Source organism: Sphaerodactylus townsendi, linkage group LG11 (genome assembly GCF_021028975.2).
Source record: "Sphaerodactylus townsendi isolate TG3544 linkage group LG11, MPM_Stown_v2.3, whole genome shotgun sequence".
Taxonomy (NCBI): domain Eukaryota; kingdom Metazoa; phylum Chordata; class Lepidosauria; order Squamata; family Sphaerodactylidae; genus Sphaerodactylus; species Sphaerodactylus townsendi.
The window spans coordinates 32,710,167-32,733,180 of NC_059435.1; the positions used below are offsets into that span (position 1 = coordinate 32,710,167).

At 43.7% G+C, this 23,014-nt stretch overlaps 1 protein-coding gene across 5 annotated transcripts in view; it reads right to left on the bottom strand.

The window, feature by feature from the left end:
* Nucleotides 1-23,014, bottom strand: part of RBMS3 (RNA binding motif single stranded interacting protein 3) — an 882,486-nt gene that overhangs the window by 299,907 nt on the left and 559,565 nt on the right. For all 5 annotated transcript variants that reach the window (XM_048510687.1, XM_048510685.1, XM_048510686.1 and 2 more), the window contains one exon: nt 11,136-11,227. In XM_048510687.1, coding sequence (XP_048366644.1) covers nt 11,136-11,227 — 92 coding nt within the window. The remainder of the gene's footprint in view (nt 1-11,135; nt 11,228-23,014) is intronic.

Consider the following 23,014-nt stretch of genomic DNA (forward strand, 5'->3'; position numbering starts at 1 on the left):
GATGAGGAAAAAGTACATTACACAGGTGAAGTGAAGACATGAAACTGGTTCATTCCAAGTCAAACCTCTAGTCTATTCTGGTCAACAGCAGATCTCCAAGATCTTTGGCAACAATATTTTCTATAACCAGAGACTTTTTAAAACCTGGAACAATAATAGATGAGCTATGTTTCGTAGTTATGCCCCCGCCCCCCCCACCTTGTCCCCCCCCCAAAATGTGTGTAGAAATTCTTTGTGTTAAACAGTAAGCAAGACAGAGTTGAGCTGTGGTCCAAATAAGCTAATGGAAGAATAGAAGAAGGGAAGCAGGATAATCAACGCACTCCAATAGCTATTTGGGGCTGAATGAATTCTACCACCCTCAAAGATGAATGGCTTTCCTATTCAAAGCATTTACTAATGAACACTACAGAAAAATACCTGCTAGCTCAAGATACAGCAATAAACAGTAAATAAAATGATGTTCTTTACATAGCACAAATGCAATTTTTCACACTTAGAGATGAAATCTGAGTACCATGATGGTGTTCCTGGGTCCAACATGTCAATTCCACTGCCAAGTTATGGTCCAATTTAACTGATTTAAAACTGTCATGAGGAGCTGATCCTGATTTGGCCACCATCATGGCAGGATGAGGAATTCCTGTTTCCTTCCCTGCACCTTTTCAAGTGCCAAAGTCATAATGCACTCACTCCTATGGCTGTTTCATCACTTGACAAGGAGCGTGGAGGAGTGGACTGTACCAAGGGGGCCCTTTAAGATTTAAGAGGGCTTAAAACAGTCGCAGCACCTACAGGTCTGACCCATGGACCCCTTCATGTCTAGTTTGGCCCTTAGATTACCACCCACAATGAGTTCAAAGAAGATCAAGGCATACTTGTTGAAGCTGGAGAAGAGCAACAATTTTTTGCACTTCAGAGTTGTGGCTGAATACCTCATTCATGAGGCATTTGGCTTTCCTGAATAATGAAAGCAAAATTGGAATCTATTAGTCTGCAATTTTATTTGTGGTATTCAGATTTCCTCTTTGTCAGACGTAAACTCTTTGCGAAGAAAAGTCTACATATTCCCACAATACAAGGTTATCTAAGCATTATAAATAATGCTTTATTCTGTCCAGTTTTACTCAGCTGAAGCACTGTTCATTTCTGAGGTGTAGTGTTGTATCTCACTCATTGCTAAGAAACTGAACTGATTATCATTAAAGAAAATTAATTTGTGAGTACAGTTTGATGACATCTTGGCTTGATGTCCACCAGATAAAGCAATCGTTATTCATTAAAGCAGAACCAGGAGTGAATTCACACCATCTGTACCATAAAATAGGACAGAAGGTAGCATGGCAAAGCTTGGTCTTTATTAGATCTTATAATCTAAGCAGGTTCAGTACTTGGAAGGGAGACTACCAAGCAAGAATCTGCAGAGAAAGGCAAAGGTAAGCACCTCTGCTTCTCACTTGTCTTGAAAGTCCCTTGCTGGTGTCGACATAAATCAGTTGTGACTTGCCAGCACATATGTATGTGCTGCACACATATGCATGTGATATGTAGAGTCCAGAGTTTGTGGGTCTACATCCCAACAGACCTGACATCCCTTTTTTCCAAATTTGTTTCAGTTTCATGTAATCTACACATATGACATTACGCTCAATAGTTTAAAGATACAGAGAGAGTAAAAACATGGTTTAAAAATTGTGCATCAGGGTAGAAGGCAGCAAATGTCCAAACAATATAACTTTGTTTAAAGTATTCTTTCGTCAACCATCAGAAGAAAGATAGTAGTTTCAGGACTTCAGCTGAAACAAAGTTGGGCCAAAAATAAACAGTCTTGAAGCCTGTTTATCTACAAACGACTAATATGAACAAGTCAATACAAGAAATACTGCAGATTATCATTGACTCTTATGTTTAAAAGTTCTGTTAACATAAAGAGAGCAATGGTAACTGAAATTAGGTTCTTTGACTATTACCTGCCAAGAAAAAAAAAACCTGACTGCTTTATATTGAGGTGGTATTATAAGGAGCTTTTATGTGCAATTAAATCATTGGTCGAAGACCAAATGTTTCAGGTAAGAATGTGATTTTTGGGGAGGAAATGTGGTTAGTTGCATAATAGTTTCTGGTTTGGGTAGATACAAGTAATTTGTAGCCTTCAACATGACTTAAATCAGGATGTTTGTCTTACTGGTATCTACCAACAGTGAAATATCTCAGATACCATATAAACTCGCGTATAAGCCAAATTTTTCAGCCTTTTTTTAGGCTGAAAAATGCCCCCCTTGGCTTATACACGGGTCACACACACACACACACACACACACACACACACACACACACACACACACACACACACACACACACACACACACTGCCCGGAGTCACAGCGCTTACTCATGGTCGCGAAGCCTCGTCCCCCTCTCTAACTCAGCTTTCTTTTTTGCAGGCTCTAAGTTTAAGGCGTGGTTTCAGGGAAGCTGCCGGCTTTCTTTCTTGCAGGCTCTAAGTCTACAGGGAAGCTGCCGCTCAGGCCCTGAATGGCAGCTTCCCTGTAAACTTAGAGCCTGCAAGAAAGAAAGCCAGCAGCTTCTTTGAAACCACGGCTTGAACTTAGAGCCTGCAAAAAAGAAAGCTGAGTTAGAGAGGGGGACGAGGCATTCTCTGCTTCACTTTCTCCTGCCTTCAGCCACTTTCCCTCTCCTCAGACCTGTGTGCGCCCGCCTTGCCCCTCCTTAAAAAGCCTCCCATAGGCTTCTGGAGCGCTTCTTTCCTCCAGCTGTGGCTCCTTTGCCGGCTCAGCACCCTGCCTCCTGATGGATCTTTCCCACCCTCGGATTATACACAAGTCAATAATATATAAGCCTCGGCTTATATGCGGGTCGGCTTATAAGCAAGTATGTACGGTATTATTCCTTTTAGGCTTCCCACCCACTCATGCCCCCTGATGTTGATGTCTTCACACGACAGCTGGAAACTTTCAATATTTAGCCATACTTTAAAAAAAAAAAAAAAAGCTCGAAGTTTCATCGTAAACAGCTGCTGAACTCCCAGGAAGTTTGCTCTGGAGAAGAATAGAAGAATTTGAAGCAAAACAGCAGCACAGGAAAAAAAAACCAGCAGAAAGTGGGCAGGTAGGTTTTAAGCCTTTATCAAGAATGCCTCTGTTTTGTTTGGCCCATGAAGATTGATTGCATCTTAATCAGGACCTCTTATTGATTCATTTTATCTCAGGATAGTACAGGAGCACCATGGGATGAACAGATCCAGTCAGTATTTTGTGTTGTGCACATGCATTCAGTAGTGAAAAAGACGTCTGGCCAGGGGAGAAGAAGCAACCCTCCTAACAGATGTTGAGTTTTTCATCAAATGCCCTGGAATGCTTTTGTCGACCTCATTACATAAGTATTCCGAACAATTTCCATCCTGGCATAGAACTCCTCAATTTCCACAGGGGTCTTATTTTAATCCTTGAGGTGTAAATTATATACACTATTTGGTACAGACCTAAAGAGATAAACCTTTACTGAAACTACTGTCTGCTTTAAGGGGAAAAAAAAATCTCATCATTTATATGATTAACAAGCAATTGAGAAGGTTCAGCACTGAAGTCCTCAATTCGATTGTCCTGCTGTGATGTGGTATAAAAAAGGGCAAAGGTGACACAGTCAGTAGCACCGGTAGTCAAAATACTTCTTCCAACTAGGGGAGCTCCAATATGCAGGGATTTATTAGTTTAGTCGAAATAGACACAGTTTTATAAATTCTAACACCACAGTAGCATCCTGAAGAATGCTGAGTCTGGAATACTGAACATCGAAAAGACCATAATAAAGGACTACATATACAAAGAGTTACAATTATGCAGTTATGATTTTTTCTCACTAATTATTACGTAAATTTATTCCTCTGTAATTTTTTTTTGCATAACAGTTCTATTTGGTCCTTAATTGCCAAACACATGATCACAATTTATTTTTTGCTGTATGCATGATGTACATTTGCATCTAAAAATCTTTTGAATAATGAAGTGTAATAGACTTGCATTGCCCAAATAACTTATGAGCGTATTCATTATGTTTTCAGGTATTTATATGGTGGTCTTCTCCTCAATGGTAATCCAAAGCAGTTTATAATATCATTTCCCCTTCCTCCATTTTATCCTCACAAGTTCCTAAGAGGTAGTTTAGATAGCAAGACAGTGACTGGTCCAAAGTCACCCAAAGGCCTTGCATGGTAGAGTGGGGATTTGAACCTAGACTGTGTGACATTCTAACATCTACACTATGCCAGTTTGTGCATCCTTTCACTGGGGCTTTCACCCACATAATGCTTAGGTTACAGCATTAGATTGCATATAATCAAAAATTCACAGACAATTCTCATACCAAGTTCTCCATACCAAATTCCCATACCAAGACCCTCCAAACCATATTGTAAAACAGAAGCTTCATTTAAAAGTTCCTTCCACTATTCCAGGGGTAGGAATGACCCATCTGAATTAAGACTTTAGTCAACTAGTTAATCTGAATTGCTTTAATTTATACAGAAAGATAAGCATCATAGTTAGGGCTGCCCAACTCAGGTTGGGAACAGAGACCTCTTGAACTTACAACTGATTCCCAGACTACATAAATTGATTATTTGGGTGCTGTGTGGTTTCCGGGCTGTATGGCCGTGTTCTAGCAGCATTCTCTCCTGACGTTTCGCCTGCATCTGTGGCTGGCATCTTCAGAGGATCTCCTCTGAAGATGCCAGCCACAGATGCAGGCGAAACGTCAGGAGAGAATGCTGCTAGAACACGGCCATACAGCCCGGAAACCACACAGCACCCAAGTGATTCCGGTCGTGAAAGCCTTCGACAATAAATTGATTATTTATTTATTTATTTAAAACACAAAAAAACATTTATTCAATTTCTCCTGGAGAAAATGGCTGCTCTGGAAGGTGGACTGCATGTCATCTACCATGCACCTCTACTGAGGTCTGTTCTCCACACCTAAATTCCATCTGGGTTCCAGGTATTTCCAAGCTCAGAAGTGACAACCCTAATCATAGGCCAAGTATGCAAAGGGAGATTCCCACAATTTCAAAGAGAATCGGACGGGGAGTCTTTGTTACGGGCATGTTTGGCATTATTATCCATTGCCCTCTTTGCAATGGGGAAGGCCATCACCCAGCTTTTTGCAGGTACTCTGTCATGCAAGCATGCTTTAATTTTTAATATAATCTTTAATTTTTATTTTTAATCTCATCAACCTATCTATCGATAGATTGATATATTGACAAAAAAGGCAAACTGTTAAAGAAGTCTTGAATACAACATTCGTACACTTTGCCTGAACACTGATTATGCTATAAGTGAATTTGCTTGCGGTGAAAAGAACGGAAGGTGAAAGCATGGCTGGAGGAGATAGGTCCATACAAGAAATCTTGCCATGGCAGACATTCACCTCCATCAAGCAGCAAACCCCTTATGCATGATTGGCCATTTATGAACTCAAAGTATTTCTGGGAACAAGACTATTGTAAACAAAGATGAAACAAAATGTCACAATTCATGGAATATTGGAATTTTAAAATACAGCAGCTTACATTCTTTTTAATCACTTGGATCTCTTCAAGTATCCAGACATAGTTTCAGGTGGGTAGCTGATTTAGTCTGCTGGGAAAAAAAATTAAAGCTCTGTAGCACTTTATGGTCCAACATTTTCCAGGGTATAAGTTTTCATGTGTCAATGCTGTATGTGACAATATGAGTTCTGACTCACTTAAAATTACAACCTGGAACATTTTGTTGGTCTTTCAGGTGCTACTGGACCCGTATTTTTCTCTATCCAGAATTAGTTTCTCTTTCATGATATAAGCACAAATCTGCTTTTCCTTGAGCAATGGAAACCTTGTTTTTACACCCATCTTTCAAGGAGTCCAAGGATTGTTCACATTATCCTCACATCCCCAACCAGTAGGTTTAACTGAGGGACAGAGTAATGGGACTAAAATCATCTAAGGGGACTTATGGCTCAATGGAATTTTTAAGTTAGGTCTTCCCATCAGAAATGACATCCCCACACTGCCATCAATGCCAACCTAGGGTTCTTTTTGCTGCCAGGAACATGGCTGAAATGCAGGGCTAGGCCTTCCCTACTGCCAGTAAGTCCCCAAGCCAATCAGTTGATTGTTGAGAGAGGAGGGTGTCCCAGGAGTGAGGAATCTCCTGGCCCCTGAGGGGCCTAGCAACCTTACATGGTGGCTGGAGTTCTCCTGGAGTTATAGCTGGTCTCCAGACTACAGAGACCAGACCCTTTGGAAAATATGGCAGCATCAGACGGTAGACTCAGTGGCATCATACCTCTGCTAAACTCAGCAGTGGCGTAGGAGGTTAAGAGCTCGTGTATCTAATCTGGAGGAACGGGGTTTGATTCCCAGCTCTGCCGCCTGAGCTGTGGAGGCTTATCTGTGGAATTCAGATTAGCCTGTACACTCCCACACATGGGTGACCTTGGGCTAGTCACAGCTTCTCAGAGCTCTCTCAACCCCACCTACCTCACAGGGTGTTTGTTGTGAGGGGGTAAGGGCAAGGAGATTGTAAGCCTCTTGGAGTCTCCTGCAGGAGAGAAAGGGGGGATATAAATCCAAATTCTTTTTCTTCTTCTTCCCTTCTCTAAACTCTCCCCTCAGATCTGCAGGCATTTCCCAAATTAGAGAGTCCAATTCTATTTCTACACTGAGAATACTGTAGTGGTGGCTTGGCTATAAGAGGAATGCAGATGAGAGGACCAAAGAGCTGCCAAGAATAAGATGCAAAACTGCTGAAGAAGACTACTTCTTCTATTGCCTTCAGTCAGAAACCCTGCTGTTCAGTATCTCTTCACCTTTATTCAGGTACAACCCCCAACTTTAATCCTCTCTCTTTCTTAACTTCAACCTTTTTTTTTGAAATGCAGATAACACTTGCTGAAGCCTACTTCACAGTGACCTTTGGAGACTTAATTAATATTGGAAATATGCAATGCAAGATTCTTAGGTGAGGAAACTACAGGAATTCTAAATCGTATCAATATTTCATACTGTCTGCATTGAAATTCTTATCTTGGTTGGCAGAATCACTCATCTAATTCACCCTTGTGGCTCATTTCCATAAGCAACCTCAGAAGAAGTTTCAAGATTTATAGTGAAAAGATGTCTCAGAAACAGAAAACTACCCTGTTAGAAACAATTTGCAGATAAAAACAGTACATTTAACAGCTCTGGAAGCATTTAACCCAAGGCTGATCTGCAACTCTTCAGGTGGCCTACAGAGGAATTCCAGAAAGGATGTGAGAATTCCTATAGTAACAATTTTGTAGCTTTGACACTTTCTAGGAAGTCTTTCAGTTTCAGTGAATTCCATTATTGCCTATCTGTATTCACTAGAGTTGGTGGTTCGGATCAGCACGAAACGCAATTCGGGCCGAACCCAGCTAGTTCGGGGGGGGGGGGCTTGGAGGGCCAAGGGTCTGATCCTAACCCCTCCGAACTAGGTGTGATCCGAACGCCATTGGTTCGGATCAGGCCATTTCCCTGAGCAGCGGCTGCTCCAAGCCAACTGGGGGAAGCAAGCACCAGCCAGCCGGCACCTGGCAGCCAGCCATTTCCTTCCACCTGGAAGTGGCGGTGCCCACTGTCTGACACCCCCCACCCAGGCACCCTCCCACCCAGTCCCTGCAGAGGCATGAATCTCCCCAACAGAAAAAAAAAATTTTAAAGAGGGGGGAAGGAAGGGATTTCCCAGCCGCGGTCCCGCGGATCGCAGTGGGTTCAGCGCGCGGTGGGAGGGAACCACTCTCTCTCTCTCTCACACACACACACAATGTCAGCACCCCAGTACCCCCCCCACCCCTAAATAACCCTCCAACTAAAACCTCCCACCCACAGCTTAAAATAAAAAGGAGGAGAAAAACAGGAGATCCCAGCTACCAGGGGAAAAAAATCCGAAGAAACCTCCAACCGAGCCCCCGCCCCCAATCAACTTTACTTATGCTGCTGCTTGCTTCCTCCGGCAATTACTGAATGAATGAAGCAGCCCACGAGGCTGCATAAGGCTAGGGTGCCATTTGGTGATGTACTGTTGCAAAGTGCTGGAAAAGAATAACACAACAAAGAATCCCCTGCAAATTTCTGGGGGTGCTTGCAGGGGGCGCATTTTTAAGGTATCGGCACCAAACTTTCAGGGTATTTTCAGGATACTGTCCTGATGATGCCCCCCCCCCAAGTTTGGTGCAGTTTGGTTCAATGGGGGCCAAGTTATGGACCCTCAAAGGATAGTTCCTATCCCCCATTGCTTCCAATGGGAGCTAAGGAGATGGAGGCTCCACCTTTGAGGGTCTTTGAGGGTCCATAACTTGGCCCCCGCTGAACCAAACTGCACCAAACTTTGGGGGCATCATCAGAACAGTCTTCAGAAGATACCCTGAAAGTTTGGTGCCAATAACTTCAAAAATGCGCCCCCTGAAGGCATCCCCAGAAATTAACAGGGGATTTCTTGTTTTGCATTGATTGTCAGCATTGTTGTCAATGGTGGAATTTCTGGGGGTGCCTGCAGGGGGCGCATTTTTGGGTCTATCACTGGACACTGTCCTGAACCAAACTGCATCAAACTTGGGGGGTAGCATCAGGAGAGTCTTCAGAAGATACCCTGTAATTTTCATGCCAATACCTTTAAAAATGCGCCCCCTGCAGGCACCCCCAGAAATTTGCCCAAGATTCTGTGTTTTGAATTGAATTTTTTCAATTGCTGACAATGGGGGAATTTCTGGGGGTGCCTGCAGAGGGCGCATTTTTAAAGGTATCAGCATGAAAACTTCAGGGTATCTTCTGAAGACTGTCCTGATGCTGCCCCCAAGTTTGGTGCAGTTTGGTTCAGGGGGGCCCAAGTTATGGACCCTCAAAGGATAGCCCCTATCTTATATTAGCTCCCATTGGAAACAATGGGGGATAGTGCCTACCCCTTTGGGGGTCCATAAGTTGGCCCCCACTGAACCAAATTGCACCAAATTTGGGGGGCATGATCAGAACAGTGTCCTGAAGACACCCTGAAAATTTGGTGACGATACCTTTAAAAATGCGCGCCTGCAGGCCGAAACACGAAAAAACAGCAAAAAAATAAAAATGCATCCAAGAATCTTGGATGTCACCGCAAGTTCAGGTGTATCCGAGCTGCATAGGTTCGGAGATAGGGTGATCCGACCCCATACACCCAAACTGGACCCAAATCTGAACCGGGGCCGAATTTTCTCCCCATCTACCAACCCTAGTATTCACCTCATTATATAATGTTGTAATAGTCAAGGTACACAGAAGCTGTTGAAAAAGTAGCAGGATACTCTGAGACCTCAAGACACATGTACTGCTCATAACTAAGTTATAAACTGGCTACTCTTATCAAATAAATATTCTAATCTGGGTCATAGCCAATGTGAGGGAGAGTAGATGCACTGCCCTACTGGGAGTGCTGATTTGTCCCACTTAAGGCCGTTTCTGCACGGCCACGATTGGGGTTGGGTTGGCGTACACCGACCCAACCCCCTGGGAGCATTTGCACGAATGGTCCCAGAAACAACCGGGAAGACGGTGCCGCGGAGCGCCGTCGCCCGGTCGACCAACCGTCACTGCGGCCGTCCGGCGCGTTGCCGAGGCCTGGGGACACGCCTCCCCTTCCCTGCGCGACCGCTCCGGCGTCACAGGGCAGGGGGGCATGTCCCAGGCCTTGGCGACGCACTGGACGGCCGCAGCGACGTTAGGTCGACAGTTAAAAGGGGGGAGGGAGGGCGCCTTCGAGCCGCTGCCATTCGCATGGCAACGGCTCGAAGCTGCCATTTTCAATAAACCTTGCTGGGGAAGCAAGGTCGGAAAACAGTGGCTTTGTGCCACTCGGGAGGCGAGAGGGTGGCACGGCTGCGCAGCAGATGCGCCCCCTGTGCAAACAGCTCCCTGGGGATAGTGTTTTTGCCGTCCCCAGGGCGCTGTTAATGGCCCGTGCGGAAAGGGCCTAAGATTTAAAATAACCCCCCAAAAGCAGGCTTTTAAATTTGTGATCTGAGATCTTCTACTGATAGAATTATAGCTTGTTTCTGGAGTAGGAATCAATTCTGGTTAAATCAACACACTAGTGGTGGCTGGTTGTCCTTCCAAAAACTGGCACTATATATTGAGCAAATTCCAAAGTAAATAGACCTAGAACACATATTAAACTTTAGTGACTTCTAATGCTTATAGGTATCCCTGCTATCCATCACATGTCCCATATTGCAATCAAAAGCTGGTGGTCAAGGGCAATCAAGTATATTGTCTTATTTGCAGCTGACCCATCCTATGTCAACGAACAATACTATCTAATGAATCAATCCACCCATACATAAGAATCCCCACATATAATTCATCAAGCAGCAGAATCTACAAATAGACAAAATTCCACAAAAAGTCAACATCTTGGGCCTACGTAGCACCATAATTCCTAACATTCCAACAACTTGGTCTGTACCAGAGGTCTGCAACCTGTGGCTCTCCAGATGTTCATGGACTACAACTCCCATCAGCCCCTGCCAGCATGACCACTTGGCCGTGCTGGCAGGAGCTGATGAGAACTATGATCCATGTTTATCTGAAGAGCTGTTTGCAGACCCCTAATCTATACTAGCTCAACAGCTCTCTTCTCCTTGTCCCCACCCCCATATTCCCTCTACTGAATGCTTTGACACTGCACTCAAGTACCTTCTGCTATTCAGAAGGAAATCTCCTTTCTTGCAGTACCACCACACGCAAATCTTACATTCATTCATGCAACAGTTTAGAAATTACACAGAAGAATAAATCAAGCACAGTTTGTGTGAAGTTCTTTGGAAAAAAGATTTAAAAAGTAATTACGGAATATATGGAATGCCTCACCTTAGCACCAACTGAGGACAGAGTTGTCAGAATCACAGCAAAAGCCAACAGATACATGAAGCAGTGGAGCCAACAGCACAGGTATGTGAGCAATAAAATGAAATTCCAAGGATATCATGACAATGAAAGCACCCCTCAGAATTCTCACTACAGGCAGAAAAGCATAACAAGAAAGGGTAAAGAATTCAGACAAAATGATTACTTGTTTATCTTACCTTTGCCATCTGGGCTTGAACTCCATTTGCTTTAAGAGATGCTACTGCTTTCTGTGCTGCTGCTGGGCTGTCAAAATCTACAAAACCGTAACCTTAAAAGAAAGGAAGCCTTCATTAATATTTTTAAACCATCGCTCACTTTATCAAATGATTGGCAAGTTATTTCTTCTTACAAACCTCAGCTACCATGTTGGTGGTTCTTTTCCTCTCTACTACTTCAGGATATCATGCTATGCTGCAATATCCAGTTCAATAAAGTCTGATTCTAAGGGAATTACAATTTATGTTTATGAAATTAACCCACTAGTGGAAATTAACAGGGCGCCTCGAAGGAAACATTTTCTGCTATGACATTTTCATTTACCTCTGATCAACGCAGGCCTTTGATGGCCAGAGCTGTGATTTCCAAAGATTCTAATAGAATAATGCTACGTTCCATTGCACTGAAGCACATTCTGGACACCTAATTCCCTTGATACCCATTGTGTGAATATTGTTTTGGAATTTAAGTAAAAGTCTCTATTGGAGAAAGGTCGTGGCTTCACTTTTGCCTTCCTCGTAATCCTTGCTGCAATCCATTCAGCTGATACCAACTTGCCTGAAAGCTATAATAATATTAGCACTAAAATGCTGATAGCTTAACAGCTCTGCAGCAGACATCTCCATTTACTAGGTCAATAGGCATTAATACAGAAAGGCAGCCACAAATATGCTGCTGCCTTTACTGTACTGCATTTTTTATTATCCGCAAGCCTCCTGAGTGAACCAAAAAAAGAGAGAAAAAGAAACACACATGTGAATTTCCACAGCTAAAAACAACTAAACCACACTCTTTAAAAACAACAACTAAATGCATGTATTTTGGGAATGGGTTAATATTTTAAAATACGGACAAAGCAATGTGCAAGAGAACCCAAAGAGTTGAGAATTCAGGAGTGAGTAAGAACAGTTTCTTAGCCTTGAACTACAGCTGGCATTAGGGCTCTGGGTGGTGAACAAGTCAATAAAAGCACAATCAAATTAAAATTCCAGTTAAAATCATCAATTAACAACAACTCCAACCTTAGCTCTAAAAATATCAAATGACAGACAACAGTAAAAACTCACCAGGGCAGTCAGACAAAATGAATGGTGCTCCAAGGATGGAATATGGAATGCAGGGGATGGCACCCCCAATGGCTGACCTCCCCAAAGGCCTGGCGGAAGAACTCCATTTTGCAGCCCCTTCGGAACTGTTCTAAGTCCTGCAGGGCCTGGATGGTAGGGGGTAGAGTGTTCCACCAGGTTGGTGCCAGGGCACTAAAGGCCCTGGCCCGGATAGAGGCCAGTTGTAACATAGAGGGGCCCGGGACTACCAGCAAATTGGCTTCTGCCAAATGCAGAGGCCAAGCAGGAACAGATGGTCCTTGAGATACGAAGACTCCACGCCGCGGAGTGCCTTAAAGGTTAAAACCAATACCTTAAAGATGATCCAGAACTCCAGTGGGAGCCAGTGCAGCCGGTGTAGCATGGGTGAGATATGGTCCCGTGTTTATTTTATTTATTTATTTATTTATTTATTTATTTATTTATTCAATTTTTATACCGCCCGATCCCCAAGGGGCTCCGAACTACCTGTGAGAAGCCAGGCCACAGCATTCTGGACCAACTTCACCTTCTGGATCAACCGCAAGGGAAGGCCAGCATAGAGTGAGTTGCAATAGTCTAGGAGGTGACCATTGCATGGATCACTGTGGCCAGGTCAGCCTGGGAGAGGTAAGGAGCCAGCCAATATGCTTGGCAAAGGTGGAAAATGGCACCTGAGCCATGCGGGCAACCTAGGCCTCCATAGAGAGAACTTTGTCCAGGCAAACCCCCAGGCTCCAGCCAGAGGGGAGTAATGATAAAGGAGCTCCCTCCAGCAATGGCAACTGAACCCCTCCCCTTTGTGACCCACCCACAGGACCTCCGTCTTCGATGGATTAAGTTTTAACCTGCTTTGCTTCAACCAATCAGCAACTGCCTCCAAATAATAGAGGAGGAGGAGGAGGAGGAGGAGGAGGAGGAGGAGGAGGAGGAGGAGGAGGAGGAGGAGGAGGAGGAGGAGGAGGAGGAGGAGGGAGGGAGGGAAGGAGGAGGAGGAGGGGGGGAGGGAGGGGGAGGAGGAGGGGGGGGAGGGGGGGGGAGGGGGAGGAGGAGGAGGAGGAGGAGGAGGAGGAGGAGAAGAAGAAGAAGAAGAAGAAGAAGAAGAAGAAGAAGAGGAGGAGGAGGAGGAGGAGGAGGAGGAGGAGGAGGAGGAGGAGGAGGAGTTTGGATTTATATCCCCCCTTTCTCTCCTGCAGGAGACTCAAAGGGGCTTACAATCTCCTTGCCCTTCCCCTTCTCACAACAAACACCTGTGAGGTAGGTGGGGCTGAGAGAGATCCAAGAAGCTGTGACCAGACCAAGGTCACCCAGCTGGCGTGTGTGGGAGTGTACAGGCTAATCTGAATTCCCCAGATTAGATACACGAACTCTTTACCTCCTACGCCACTGCTGCTATTATTGGAGAGCCTCTGCACTAGTGAGCAAGGGGTCACATATAGATGTTAAATAACAAAGGGGATAATAGGACCCCCTGTGGCACCCCACACTGAAGTGGGCACCATTGGGAGGCTTTCAAAAGGGTAGCCCCATCTACTACTGGTATTAGCTTCCATTGGAAACAATGAGGGATGGGAGCACCCACTTTGGGGATCCATAACTTTGGATCCCCTGAACCAAACATCACCAAACCTGGCTGGTATTAGCATGAGATTATCCTGATGATACCATCCAGGTTTAGTGAAGTTTGGTGCTGCTAGCCTAACAACTGCACCCCCTGGCGACTGACAAAGTAAAAACCCTAAATATTTTTTTAAAATACACCTCACTCGTGTATAAGTCGAGGGGGGCTTTTTCAGCACAAAAAATGTGTTGAAAAATTCGACTTATATGTGAGTAAATATGGTAAGTAATAAAATGTAGTAGATAGTGTTAGATATATTAATTATAGTGAATAAAGCCATAAGAAACATACATATATTTAGCTGAACGAATTGTATTAGAGAAACTCACAATGCACCATATACATATATATATATATATACACACACACACACACACACACATATATATATACACATATATACACACACACACACACACACACACACACACATACATACATACATACATACATACATACATACATTAGCTAGAGAAACTGAAGGGGTTTGGAAAAACATTGGACTTTCCTGAAGTTGTAAACACACAAGAATGTGGAAGAGATAAGGAGATAAGGAAAGGAAAGCCCCACAAGAGATAATGAAAGCAGAAGACCACGGAAACATAAAGACAAAATAGAGCTTAGTTGGTATAGCAACTGTTACGTAATGGTTCATGGTACCAGGTAGGATGTTTATGACTTGACCAAATATAGAGGTCCGAGGTGGGCTCAGGGGAGGAGGGAAGAATTGGTAATGTGGTGGGCAGTCTGTACGTCCCCTTAGCCCAGGGGTAGGGAACCTGCGGCTCTCCAGATGTTCAGGAACTACAATTCCCATCAGCCCCTACCAGCATGGCCAATTGGCCATGCTGACAGAGGCTGATGGGAATTGCAGTTCCTGAACATCTGGAGGCACCCTGGAGACCTACAATAATGATCAGATGACAGGGAGGGATGACTGAAAAGGTATAACTACAGCAAGCAGAAAATAGCTCTCCAAACCTCCTCCTCCCAGTCACAGGAGTGTTCCCAAAGCTGCAGTTTTTGATCAATAAACCGCTGAACCTGAGGAATCTTTTGGTGTTGGTTATTGGATCAGTTGACAGAGCTTATACTGTGCCTATTAGTAGTAGTTGTAAATGAATAGTGCAAAACAATTGAGACTAAGAGGTTAGATAACATTTGAAAATGAGGGGCACTTGTAACAGATGGCATTGCATGGTCTATGAGCCCGAAAAGTCACCAATAGCTAAGATATAGAATTGCCATTCCTACAAATTAAAATGCCAATAAATTATTATTTCAATAAATCAATTATTTCAATGAAATAATTATTTCAATAAATCAATTATTTCAATATTCAATTATTTTAGTTAGAATATTCATACGTTATACACCTAGTAATGCCAGTGGAACAATCACTGTGACTGCTTATCTTACAAACTTCACCACGCAAACAGCACAGTAGAATTCAATTAGCATTTTGTTTTTATGTTTTAATTAACCATTTTATTTTGTTCACCATTTTCCTCTACTTTTGTCTTCTCACAGCATGTTACAAGGAAATGAACTTGTTATACACAGCAGTGTCCTCAAAAATGCACTGCAAAGAAGCTGTGAAGTTTAAATTAGGAAGGCCACAATCCCCAGTTGGCTTGTTCTGAAGTAGTACTATTCACTTCATTATAGAATAATTCATGGGAGAATGCAGACTAACCAAATCTATGAAGATATACAAAACCATTAGACCTCACAATAGTTTTTCCTGTTGTTGAACAAATCTCAAGTAGGGCACTCAGAAATACATTAAAAAGATGTAAATAAACATATAACGAGGAGGGAGAAAAACAGTTCACATGATAAATGAGGTGGCAAAGACACACTGGTAGATTCTGCACAGGATAAATATAACATTTTTAGGATGTTATAAAAAGTGTTTTGGGGAACAGCTCTCTTTCCCCAAGCCACTTTAATCTGTTTTATTTCTCTCAACCCGGGTTTTTCAAAAATCGCTAAACTAGTTATCTTCTCCCCGCAACCCGGGTTGACATTATTTCCTGCCTGCTGAGCGAACACAAGCAGGCAGACAATATTTTATTTCTACTGCCCAAACCTCTTACTATCATTTCCACTGCTCACGCCCGCCATTTTGCCTGCTACAGCAGATTCTCCATGAAGAATCCACCAGTGACAACTGGGTCTTGTCATGAGCCAGGAGCTTTAACCTCTGTATTGACCCACATGACTTCCGTCTTTGATGGAGTCAGCTCCAAGCAGCTTTCTCTGATCATGGCATACAGGTTCAAGGCCGAGAGAGCTATCTCTGGCAGTTTATCCAACAGGAAAGAGAGTTCAAGTGGGCTGTAAAAGCCCTGGTCCTCATATAGGCCAGCCGTATAACTTTTGGGCTAGCCGGATATCTTACAACCCCAGGATAGGAATCCTGTCCTATCTCCTGTTCAAAAAGGCATCCTTGGGTTGTTGTTTTTTACAACTTCACAAAAGTTCATGAGCATTTTGTAAACACAATATGGAAAACAATCCTAAACAACCCTAAAGTTCCCTTATGACTAAGGGAACTTATTCAGTTTATATCTTGCCACATGTTTGAAACAACTAAAAGCTGCAGTATATAATCAATAAAGTACCTGTTAAATCAATTAACATTTAAGAAGAAAGGACTACTATTATAAACTCCAAACGTTAGCAGATTTCTGTATAACTTACTGAAGTCTGGAATAAAAATCTCATTTTCAAAATACTCAGTGGAATAATATAGTCCTCAATGATCTAGAAAACTTAAGAGTCCCCCTCCACATTTATTAGGAGCAGGGGCCAATCTCCAACAAATTCAAGTACCCCTCATAATAAGTTTATCCCAGCACCATGATAACCAGCTACTGCAACTTCCCTCACCCTTCCTCAGAAAGTTCCTATGGTCAGGTCTCTCTGAAGACTTATTTTCATAGCACTGTCTTGAATGCTGCTGTTCTGGTATCATCCCAGGGGCCAGAAGCCCTGGTGAACATAATTCTACAGACCACTCAACTATTATGATCAGGCTCCCTGGTAACTATATGTCCCAGGGAGGCTAATGCTGTTGTTTCAGAATTCCAGATGTCAGTGAAGAACGGCTGTTGCAGACAGAAATTCCACATGGCTTTTCCCTGCCTTCCCCATTATGGTTATGATTGCCAGGCAAGTTTTCAGGGTGGGAAAATGTAAAAAGTATTTTCAGTGGTGGGATTCAAATAATTTAACAACCGGTTCCGGTGATGAGATTCAAATAATTTAACAACTGGTTGTTTTCAAGCACCATTTTAACAACTAGTTCTGCCGAAGTGGTGCGAACCTGCTGAATCCCACCACTGCTATTACAAATGTGAAAAAATAACCCCTTTGTCCCAAGCACATTCAGATTCAAGCTGATGAAGAGAGATCTAATTAAAACTAAAAAGGGAGATTGCCTTAACTTACCAGGGAGGCTCTAAAACAAGGGTTCCAACACAGAGAATACTGCCTATGATTATCCCATTACAAGCTACTAGATAGGCCTGTGCTAGCCTTTCTAACACCCAGCAATGAGAGACTCTGGAACAGAGTCTGACAACCAAAGAAGTTCATGCAAAAGAAGCCATGTTTAAATGGGATGTTTAAATCTCCAAAACAGAACTCTGGATTGTACCCAGAACAAACTGGTAGCCAGTGCAGATTTTTCAGTACAAGTGCTAGATGTCCCTGTTAGCCTCTCAAAAGCATCCTCATATGGTCTATGTTAATACATTAAGTTCAACCTGGCCAAACCATTTTTCTCAAGGAGAGCCAGTGTGGTGTAGTGGTTAAGAGCAGGTGGATTCTAATCTGGAGAACCAGGTTTGATTCCCCACTCCTCCACCTGAGTGTCAGAGGCTTATCTGTGGTGAACCAGTTGTGTTTCCGCACTCATACATTCCTGCTGGGTGACCTTGGAGTAGTCACAGTTCTTCGGAATTCTCTCAGCCCCACTTACCTCACAAGGTATCTCTTGTGGGGAGAGGAGGGGAAAGGAGTTTGTAAGCCATCTTGAATCTCCTTACAGGAAAAAATGGTGGAGTATAAATCTAAACTATTCTTCTACTTCATTTACTGTTAAACATAAGCATTCTTGGCAACAGATTTCATCTTGGTTTCCACAAACAGTGCAGGGTCTAGAAGTACACTAGGATTGTACATGTGAGGAATATAACTACATCAACAAGAGAACTAGCAACTCTTCAATCCCACATTTGAAACCAACTTCATAGCATCCTAGGCTATACTTCAAAACACCCAATACTGTGCATGATGTTTTACAGACCAATCTAGATTGGGCAGGCAGGCAAGGATGGTGCAGCCCCACCCATTCCAAATGGCTTCCCTGTGGTGTAAGAAGCCACCCCCCCCCCCAACACACACACACCAAAAGCCAGCAAAAAACTTCCATAGGAGATAAGGGAGCTAAAATGAGATGAGGGAGCTAAAAGAGAGCTAAAATGTGGTGTATCTCCAAGGCCAGCTCCTGGCTCTCCTGACCCTGAGTTTTTCTTCGGTAACCCAGAAAACTACACAGTGTGTAAAAAATGGCGAAAACCCAGTGAAGAAGCCAAGCTGCAGCAAAACCCTAGTGCAGAAAAACCCTTAGTTGAGCATTTTGTCTTACCTGGGTTTATGTAAATTATAAATTCCTGTAAAGTAATAAAGGAAGGAAGGAAGGAAGGAAGGAAGGAAGGAAGGAAGGAAGGAAGGAAGGAAGGAAGGAAGGAAGGAAGGAAGGAAGGAAGGAAGGAAGGAAGGAAGGAAGGAAGGAAGGAAGGAAGGAAGGAAGGAAGGAAGGAAGGAAGGAAGGAAGGAAGGAAGGATCTACATTGAACTAAGTATGTTTATGTTATTTCCAGCTTGCAGTGATGTTGGAAGAAATCTAAGTAGCACCAATATATTCCTCAGGGTTAATCACTCAAATTAAGATATAAATCTAGTTAAAAGATGTAATGTTGTGATTAGTCTGCTTGGCCCCTGCCATGAAATTCAATGAGACACCTGCCTGGGGTGTCAGACTTTGGGTGCAAAGAAAAGGATGGCAAATTGTCAATTATTTAATTACTAGCGGAGAGAGAATTTAGAGTTTTTACATCACATGCCTAAATGTGTTAATACCAACTCTGGTGAATATATGTCATCCAATAAAACTAACAAGAGTTTCAGAACTAAAACATTTGGAGTCAACTAAGTGTTCATGAAATTAGATTTAAGTAACATTTTTTTTGTTAAAAGGAGGCAGTATAGTCAACCTCCTGCTTCCATTCACTCTTTTTCCAAATAATATACCCTGCCAGATCTCTCAGCTGTACACACAGCCAGCATCCCAAGCCTAAAGCTCAATATTTTCTTGGACCATTCTATCCAGCACCTTTGCAATATCAGAAACTAGAATATTCTATTATTTCAGGCCAATGGGCAGAATTTTCAGAATTGTGTTGTACCACTTGTGACAAAGTCCAAGTCGTTTTAAAAAACTAGATAAGCATTTGTGAAAGTTCCATTTTCTTCCCCATAAGCAAGGAAGTGATGCTCAAAAGCTCAAACTGAAATGAGTGTTGTTAGTCTTTAAGATGCCATTGGACTTTTGTTTTATTTTAGAACTGAAAAACATTTTATTTCATAATGGATAAGGTTGTGTGTTTCAAGAATGAATTGGGATCCAGGTATTTTGGAGGATACTTTAGCCCTGGATCCAGGGGCGTACCTAGGCAAACTGGCACCCTGAGTTTGGCGCCCCACCCCACCCGGCGTATGGGCAGCCACCCTCCCCCACCATGACCAAACAATGATTTTTTTGTACCAGCTCACAAAACACCTCCCACTCTCAGCAAAACATACATGGCTCTCTCCTCACCAGCTCTTTTCCTAATTTCCCAATCATAACAACCCTATGAGGTAGGTTGTTAGCCTGAGAAACAACTCCAAGCCAGTGTAAGTGGGTATAAAGCATGTAAATCTCTCACAAATCACCCCCAGCAAAACATTTACCAAACAAATGTCAGCATCATCTCTCACAAAACACCTCCAGCAGAATCCACCCCCAAACAGCATCACTTTCAATGGTGTTTAAACTAGGGAGCTCAGATTCTTCTTTTAAATCTACCTTAAAGCGAGAATCTGGGGTCCCCGGTTAAAACAAAATTGAAAGTGATGCTGTTTGGGAATAGACTCCTGAAACAGCAGCATCACTTTTGAGGGTTGGAGATTCAGATGAAACAAATACCAGATTCAGCTGGAATCTACTGGGCAGAATATTGGAGCACATTGGGACAAAAAAATTGTCCGATTATGTCACTACCCAAATATGAACAAATCACCCGAGATGCAAGGGGCATTTGAGCTTTTTGGGGGTATTTTTGGTGTTTTTTCGGCCTGCAAAGTGCACATTTTTAAAGCTAGCGGCACCGTCATTTCAGAACATCATCCAGAGACTGCCCTGATGATACCACCTGAGTTTGGCGATGTTTGGTTCAGGCAGCAAAGTTATGGACGCCCAAATGGAATGCCCCCATCCCCATTGTTTTCAATGGGAGCTAACAAGAGATGGGGGTTACCCATTTGAAGGACCATAACCCCTGAACCTAACTTCACCAAACTTGGGTGGCATCATAAGAATAGTTAATAGATGATACCCTGAAATTTTGGTGTCAGTAGTTTTAAAAATACATCCCTTCCAGACACCCCAAGAAATTTGCCCAAGATTCTTTGTTTTGCAGTGACTTTGCTCCATTGTAGTCAATGAGGAATTTCTGAGGCAGGCTGCACATTTTTGAAGATAGAGGCACCAGACTTTCAGGGTGGCTCCAGGAAGCCCTCCTGGTAATAGCATCCAGGCTTAGAGACCTTTGCTTCTGAGGGTCCAATTTTATGGGCCCCCAAAAGGCTTATTTTGTTTCCCTGCTCCTGCACATGAAGCGCCCCCACCCACCCACCCACCCACCCACCCACCCACCCCCAAAGCAAAGCTCATCAAGCTTGGATGATATTACTCAAGGCCTCTTTGAGCCACCTTGAAAGTCTGGCACCTCTATCTTCAAAAATGTGTGGTCACTGCTTACACACTCAGAAATTACCCAGAATCTGCCAGGCTTTTCAGCAAGTTCTTGGTGGGAAAAATTATTTTTCCCACCATAGACTTCAATGGGGCTTTCGTGTTATGCCCAGCTCTGTGGTAGAGGTTTCAACAGGAGGCACTGTGGTAGTGGTCTTGCTCTGGGTGGGGGCACTTATTTCCTGCAGGGCTGCTGGTGTGAGTCTCCGGAAAGGAACCAGCCAACTTTGCTAAAGTTTGCCTGTGATGGCCGAATGCTGTGGGCATCAGGTTCACCTTCAACTCGGTGCCCACAGCATTTTCCTCCTCCACACACATTTTAGCAAATTTGGCTGGTTCCTTTCAGGAGACTCACACCAGCAGCTACAGGAAATGCCCCCACCCAGGGCAAGATTCCTACCATAGTGCCTCCTGTTGAAACCTCTACCACAGAGCCATCTCTGTGCCCCCTGCAGGCCAAAATGTGAAAAAACACTTAAAACATTTAAAAACACACAAACGACCCTGAAATGTTGAGAACTACGTGACCAAATGGGGAAGTGGCGGTATATAAGGGTATCCCTAATCCCTGGGCAGATGCACATGCTCTGACCTGTGGATCCATTTTAATCCAGCTTCCAGTCTCTCCTTGGGATGAAGACTGCTGTCATCCTTACAGGTGATCTCCATAGACAACTGCATCAGGGTAGGTCAATGCTGCTTTACTAGATCTTCCAGCTGCATGTGACACAGTTGATCATGTTGACCCACTGCCTCACCAATTCTGGGTTATGTGGGATAGCCTTGAAGTGGCTGGTCTCATTTCTCTAAAATCAGGAACAGAGGGTAGCTCTGGGGGAGAGAGAGTGTCACCATGTATGTGTGGTCTTTCAGGTGGTGATCCTCTCCTGCAGGTGTCTGGAGGCCATGCTGAAATGGTTAAAGCAGAGTCATCTGAAACTTAATCCATCAAAGATGAAGGTTCTGTGGTGGGGCTGGGGAGATTCATGATTTGGACAGTGGTCACCTCCAGCCTAGACTGCTGTTACTCAAGGTTGCCCTTGAAGCTGCTCTGGAAATTTCAGCTAGTTCAGAATGCAGCAGTGAAAATCCTTACAGGACACCATTAAGATTTCACATTCAGGCTGTGCTCCACCAGTTGGACTAGCTTGCAGTTGAACACCAGATCAGATTTAAAGTTTTGTTAAACATTAAAACTCTAAATGGTCTGAGACTGTCATACCTGTGGGATCATTTCTTCCATTACAACCCCCAAAGGGTGTTACACTCCACTGGAAACAACTTGGATCACTGTAGCTAGGTCAGTGCAAGACAAATAGGGAGCCAGCCGCCAGGCTTGGCGGAGGTTAAAAAAAGCTGTCCTCACTGTATTTGCAAACTGGGCCTCCAACAAAAGGAATGCCCAAACTCTTGATGGTGCAAGCCAGTACTGCTGTACCCCATCCAGGGTGAGAAGCAGGATCTATTGATCTGACCCACACCAGCCCACCCACAGGGCCTCCATCTTCAATGGGTTCAATTTTAGGCAGCTCTGCTTCAGTCATTCCAGTGCAGTTTCTGGTCACCTGGCCAGGTTTCTAGGGCAGTAGCAGTCAACTATCCATCAGCAGATACAGCTTGTTGTCATTTCCATACTGATAGCAACCCAGCCCCAAAGCCCTGACTAGCCGTTTGAGGGAGTGGGTACAGATGTTCAAAAGCATAAGGAACAGGATTGCCCCTTGTGGGACCCCATTCATCAAAGGGTGTCTTATTGAGACCATCTCCCCTAGCTCCACCCTCTGCCACCCTCTAGCAAAATGAGATCAGCAATCTAGACTGTCCCATGTTCCCACATGCATGGTGCCCAATTCAGATAGTGATGGCAGTGTGCAGGTAGAAGGAGAAGGGGGCCTGTCCTCAACTCCCTTACCTGAATTAGTGAAAAGGATGCTATTGGCCCACTGTGGTTCATCTGTTCCCTGGAATACATGTGAGCTTCTCCAGTGGGCCAAACACTACTGGGCCCAGTCTATTTTACATGCTAAAAACAGTGCAAGAGGTAGG